This window comes from Bubalus bubalis, chromosome 3, assembly GCF_019923935.1.
Source record: "Bubalus bubalis isolate 160015118507 breed Murrah chromosome 3, NDDB_SH_1, whole genome shotgun sequence".
NCBI lineage: Eukaryota > Metazoa > Chordata > Mammalia > Artiodactyla > Bovidae > Bubalus > Bubalus bubalis.
Genome location: NC_059159.1, coordinates 16,727,166 through 16,733,899, shown reverse-complemented (window position 1 = coordinate 16,733,899; position 6,734 = coordinate 16,727,166). Strand labels below are relative to the sequence as shown.

General features: G+C 49.1%; 1 protein-coding gene across 1 annotated transcript in view; it reads left to right on the top strand.

The window, feature by feature from the left end:
- The first annotated feature begins 585 nt into the window (after positions 1 to 585).
- The window catches only part of ITGB3 (integrin subunit beta 3), a 60,459-nt gene continuing 54,310 nt past the window's right edge, over positions 586 to 6,734 (top strand). The window contains exon 1 of the mRNA XM_006060699.4: positions 586 to 1,005. Coding sequence (XP_006060761.4) covers positions 633 to 1,005 — 373 coding nt within the window. The 5' untranslated portion in view covers positions 586 to 632. The remainder of the gene's footprint in view (positions 1,006 to 6,734) is intronic.

The following is a 6,734-nucleotide window of genomic DNA, read 5'->3' as shown; positions in this document are numbered from 1 at the left end:
CAGAGAAGTTCTCAGGCCTTGTTTTGAATTATCCTTAGAGCTTCCTACTGAGGCAGCCTGCACCAGCCCCTATCTGTGGTGGCCTCCTGCTCACAGTCCCAGCATTGTCCCCTTTGAGCTTCCTGAAGTTTCTAGTTTGTGGAGGACCCAGAGACCCATAAGTAGGAATCCAGGGAGGCAGGAGGCCTTTGAAGAGAATAAGATAAAGCTCCAAAGCCTGTGAGTTTGAGTGCAGTGCAGACTGTCTTGAAAGGTTTATCAGATACTGTGCTTACTCCGTGGAAGCACCTATTTGCAGAGAAAGGTCTTTTATGGGCATTAAGTGCTTACACAAGCTTGCGATGCGCTCTTGTCTTCAAGAGGTTTACTGTTTACTGGAAAACCAAACTAACCCAAGATAAATATTAGTGAATAATAAAGGACTAAACCGGTGCCTGGCACAGAGTAGGCGTTCAGCAGGTTTGTCAATTAAATGAATGAACGTATCAATGACCAAAAGTCAAGGTACAGAGGGCAGGTGCCCGAGGAACTCTAGAGAAAGAAAAGCCGTTTGAGTGTCTCCGAAGAGAGAGACCACAGGCTCCTGGCTTTTCTAAGCATACCAAGTGCCCGATGCGGACCCTGGGGCCAGGATGTCTCCGGAGGATGCGCCCTCGACCTCCCTGGGGTCCCAATCTTGCCTTGCGTACCCGCAAGGCGATCCTCGCGGGCTGAGCCGCAGCGGCAGAGAGGAGCGGCGGTTTCCCACTTCCCGCCCTGCCGTGGAGGGTCCGCAGAAGGGCCGGAGGGGAGGGAGCGCCAGTTCACGGCCCGCCCCGTTGCGTCCCACCCACCGCGTCCCCTCCCCTCCGGCCCCGGGAAAAGCGGCCGCGGGCGCCGCCGCTCGCTGTGGGGTGGGAGGACGCTGCCGAGACAGAGCGCGGCGGCGGGCAGACGAGATGCGAGCGCGGCGGCTCTGGGCAGCGGTGCTGGTGGTGGGGGCGCTGGCGGGCGTCGGCGTCGGAGGTGAGTGGGGCTCCCGCGCGGTGGGGACCCAGGTCTCGGGTGAGCCGCGCCGCGCGTCCTGCCGCGGCCGAGTGTATAGAGCAGACGTTGAGCGGGGAAGTCGGTCGGGTGGGTCCTGCGCCCCTGCGCTCAGAGTGCGCGGGGCCAGGCTGGAGCCGTCGGAGCTGGGAGCTGGGGACCTTCCGGGCTCCACTGCGGCCAGGGCGAGCCACTACCTAGGGGCTGGTCCACCGGGACACCCAACTAACTCTTAAGCCGAGTTAGGCGGCTGTCCCGGGCGATCTCCACGTGAGCGGCGCGGTGGGCGCATCTCTGAGCCCGGAGTTCAGTCCCGGCTGCGCGCCTCGCAGGTGGTCCCGGCCGTGCGTAGGCAGAGTGGCTTCCGGAGCCCGGGCGAGCTTCCCGGTGCTGGTCCCCCGCGTTTGCAGAGGGATGCGGTTGTCCCTTCTCAAATGAGAGCGTGTGCGCGCAGACTTACCGGTTACTCGTCATTTCTCCTTCTCTTTGTGTACACTTTATCCCAAGTTTTTGTGTGTTTAGTTTTTACTTGGAGGCTCCCCGCGGGAGCGATTAGGAGGAGGACGAGAGCACTACCTCCTACAGTGTCCTAGGGTGGGGGCAGTAGCCTCCGCTTCCGGGACAAACCCAGCATCCGAACACTCTCCACTGTGGGCCAACAGCCACGCCAGGGGTCCCCGGAGCTGGCTTGGCTCCCTGGCTTTGTCTCTCTTGCTGCCGCACACGCACTATCAGCTGCCAGGGCAGTTGGCATTCGACCTCATTGGTGCTAGGAGGGGCACAGCCCAGGTTGCTGCCCGTGGTCTTTCTGGTACCCGGGTGAACCTCCCAGGGAGAACTCGGTCTCTTGGTCCACTGCGGCGTTTCTCTGCAGAGGACGCACAAGTGTGCATATACCTACTTCTAGTGCAAAGAGTAGTACCTCCCAGCCGTAGGGTTACCAGCTAATTTTTCAGCAGAAACTCTGCAGACCAGAAGGAAGTGGCACAATATGTTTCAAGTGATGAAAGGGGAAAATCTGCAAACAAGAATATTCTACCAGCAAGGCTGTCATTCAGATTCAATGGAAAATCAAAAGCTTTACAGACAAGCAAAAGCTAAAAGAATTCAGTACTACCAAGCCAGCTTTGGGCTTCTCTGATAGCTCGGTTGGTAAAGAATCCATCTGCAATGCAGGAGACCCTGGTTTGATTCCTGGGTCAGGAAGATATGCTAGAGAATGGACAGGCTACCCACTCCCAATTTTCTTGGGCTTCCCTTGTGGCTCAGCTGGTAAAGAATCTGTCTGCAATGTGGGAGACCTGGTTTCCATCCCTGGGTTGGGAAGGTCCCCTGGAGAAGGGAGAGACTACCCACTCCAGTATTCTGGCCTGGAGAATTCCATGGACTGTATAGTCCATGAGGTCGCAAAGAATCGGACAGGACTGAGTGACTTTCAATTTCACATTTTCATGGTAAGACAATTTAGATCCTACAGAAGGTTAAGATTTATTGCTAAATCCGTCAGGAAATACTGGATGACTTCCTTTAAGACTCCTGTATGTATAACAGATTGTCCAGGATAGGGCAACAGTATCTTAAAAAAAACAACACTTTATTGAGGTAGGATCCACATTTTAAAAGCTGTATATATTTAATGTATATGACTTGAATTTTGAGATAAGTATAGACTTATGAGATCATCACCACAATTTATGATCCACAACTTGATGAAGGAGTTACAGATAATACATAGGGGTCTGTTTAAGTTATTGCTGCAGAAGCTTCCCATGTAGTAGATGCTCAAACAAGTCAAGTGATATCTTTAGCCTGCAGTGAGTGGCCTGATGACTATGGCCCAGAATTATGAATCTCCAGCATTCCACCCTGGGAGAGGTTAGAGCCTTGGTTCAGATGCTGTCTGAATGGAGAAGTCTGGAGGCAACTCGGCGTTCTCCTGCAGCAATGCCTGCTTCCGTGAACTTAAAACATTTTTTGCTTTCTTTTCACGTCTACAGTTTTCTGAATTTCTGAATGATTTCTGAATCTAATCATTATGTATTTTTACAGTTTCAGAAGTAAGATAATATGAGATAGAGTCTAGCATGGTGCTTGGCTCAGCTGGTGAAGATGAAGAGTGCATTTGTTATTTTGCTGTCTCTCTCTCCACCCCTTGCTTCTAGTATACTTTTTGTTGATCTGGTTTACACAGTTGTAATGATCTGTATAGGATTCTACTGCGCTGACATACCTAAGTTTACATTAATTATTCTCTTGGGGATCTGTTCACAGGTTCATCATTGTGATTGGAGTGATTCCAGAGTGGTGATGGGCTATGCTGAGCTAGCTAACCCCAGAGAACCATTGAGAGGCAGGGTAGAGTCATATTTAAGAGTATGGGCTCGGGACTTCCCTGGTGGTCCAGTGGCTGACTTTGGGTTCCCATTGCAAGGGGCACAGGTTTGATCCCTGGTCGGGGAACTAGATCCCACATGCTGCAATTAAGAATTCACTTGCCGCCACTAAAGATCCTGCATGCCTCAAGTAAGACCCAGTGCAGCCAAATAAATAAATTAAATTTTCGGTTATATTTCACACCCTCCTTACTCCAGTGTTTATGACTGGGTTGCAGGGATCATCAGATCCCTGGGAGGCAGATACAGGATGAAAGTAGGAGAGCTCTGTTGGAACACAGTGTCGAAGGGACACAGACTAGATGGGGATGTCACAGAAAGGCTGTCCCAGGGTGGGAGAGTCTGGTAAGGGGAGAAGAGAGGTGGTTTGGTGGTAGATTTGAGTTTTGAAATTCATGTGCAAAGATGATCTTTTTAACTTCACTCAAGAAATATTGGGTTTTGTGGCTTCCCCAAATATGGGCCTTTATTCTAACCTAAGACCTACTGAATAACGGTTTGTTTTCTAATTTGATTAGCTCTGAGCTGAGGTGCTGATTTCTCCTCCTCAATTTATAATCTAAAACTCTCCAGCTGAAAGGAACTGTCAGAGCCTGGAGAGACATAGCAGGGGGATTTTTGGCTGGGGAAAGGGACAGCTGTGGTTTGAATGTGTGCGTGCTAAGTCACTTCAGTCATGTCTGACTCTTTGCGACTCTATGGACTGTAGCCCGTCAGACTCCTCTGTCTGTGGAATTCTCCAGGTAAGAATACTGGAGTGGGTTGCCATGCCCTCCTCCAGGGGATCTTCTTGACCCATGGATCAAACCTGCATCTCTTGAGCCTCCTACATTGGCAGGTGAGTTCTTTACCATTAGTACCACTTGGGAGGTCCAGCTATGGTTTAAAGCCAATCAAATGTGGGTTTAATTCTTCTTTTTTTAAACATTTTATTTGTATTGGCGTATGAGGCCTGGCGTGCTGCGATTCATGGGGTCGCAAAGAGTCGGACACGACTGAGCGACTGATCTGATCTGATAGCTGCTTAACAATGTTGTGATAGTTTCAAATGGACAGCAAAGGGACTCAAATGTATACATGTATCCATTCTCCCCCAAACTCCCCTCTCATCCAGGCTGCCACTAGATGTGGGTGTAGTTCTTAATTTTTCCTCATTATCTGTTTTACCTTGGGCAAGTGACTTAATCTCTTAGGTCCTCTGTTTCCTCCTCTATAGAGTGGAGGAATTAGTACTTCTACAATTGTACCAATTAAATGAAATAAAGGCACAAAATAAGTTTTCAATAAATGTTAACCACTCCTGTCATTATTTTTCTTGTCCATGGTCACTACAGTGTTTTGGAGGTTAGACTGTTAGTACTTCATCCATGCATACAATTCAAGTTCCTAGAATGAGACCCACGCTTCTGTGATAGGGGTGTGCATATGTGCTAAGTCGCTTTGATCGTGTCCGACTCTTTGTGACCCTATGGACTATAGGCTGCCAAGCTCCTCTGTCCATGGAATTCTCCAGGCAAGAATACTGAAATGCATTACTATGCTCTCCTCCAGGGACTCTTTCTTATTTCAACCCATTCTGCATTGGTATATCTCAGCTGCTCTGACCCAGCAAGAGCTCACAGAAGAGCCCAAGGGGGAGTGAGGGGTCTCACCCCATACATTTGCTTTATCCACAAGAAAACTTTAAGTCCTGTCCCTGGGAAAAGAGGAAAGTAAAATACATTCACAGGATTTGAGAAGAAGGATGCGCCTACTTTGTTCAGTCCTCTATGTGCAGTGGTACATAGGTACAAAATACGTATCTATGGAAAGGCATCTTGAGATATGCCTCACCTTAAGATATCCAATATTTGAATATCTGCATTCATTCATAGACGATCCTCAAATACTCCCTCTGGGCATTCTGGAGGATATTAGAATACAGTCGAGACCATGAGTTCTTTGGGCACTTGGACCCCAACACTCTTGTGCCATTTAGACCTCTGCTCTGAAGGTCCTGGAAACTCAGGGGATCATCTGTGAAGTGTCTGCCTTTGTCCTTGTCTTCTGGGAGAATATGCATGGGAGGGCAGCTTTCTCCTTTCCACCTTTCAAAATTGTGAGTGTGAGTGGCAGAGGTCTCCTGGGGACAGCATAAATGAGACAGGGAGGCAGGGTGAGGAGGGGGAGTTAGGATATGACTCTGGACTTTCCTAGTAGAAATTCCTCCTCTGCAACTACCCACCCAGCTCAAGATCTCTGGTTATCATTCCCTCCCAGACCCAAGACTCCTTCTGTCCTTTTTGGCAGGAATAGCCAGGAAGCATGCCTGCAGGAACCACAACTCATGAATCAGCAGACAGACAATTAACTGGGGGAATGACTGAGCAGCTTCGGGATCGACCGCTTAGTTTGACCCATCCCCCTCTGCTGCCCACAGAGCTGGCCTGCTGCTTCACTCCTGACCCCTGGCCCTTTCTGAGTGGAGTGGTTATCGTGGCTGATGGAGCTGAGGTCATGAGTGGAAAAGCAAGTGGAAGCAGAGGAATGAGGCTGCCTGTCCTTCTTGGGAGTAAACTGCTGGTGTTTTTCAAATGGGAGACTCTGCAGCAAAGAATTGATAAAATCTGCCTTTCTCTCCATGCACAGTATCACCAGGAACACTCTTTTTTTTTTTTTTTTTAAAGTTAAGTTTATAGAAGTATAATTTATGTACAGTGAAGTGCGTTCTTTGTAGGTGTTCAGTTCTATGCGTTTGGACAACACACAGTCAAGTGGGCTTTCCGAACGGCTCAATGGTAAAGAATCTGCCTGTCAATGCCGGAGACTCAGGAGACCCTGGTTCGATCCCTGGGTCAAGAAGATCCCCTGGAGTAGGAAATGGCAACCCATTCCAGTATTCTTGGCTGGGAAGTCCCAGGGCAGAGGAGCCCGGCAGGTTACACTGCAGGTGTTGCAAAGAGTCTGACACGACTGAGTGACTGATGCGTGCCCCAGAGCAGTAGGGGAGGGTGGTGTCTCCTTCTAGGACTCCTACAGGTTGAGAACAGACCACACTCTCTCCTAGGAGTTTCCTGAGGACTGTGGGAATGGGCTGGACCGAGTTTCTTCTGGAGTTCCCCTTGAGCTTTGGGATTCCAAGAGGTTACCAGGTTTTGACGCTGAAGGTACTCGTTTGTATAGAGCCTGGCATGCTCTGGAGAACCTGCATTTAAATGAATGCAAATCTAGAGACTGAGGCAGAACAGAGGATATGTAAAAATAGCTTTATATATATATATATATATATATATATAGTTTTTTTTTTTTTTAGCTTATAAAAGTAATTCAACCTTTTGT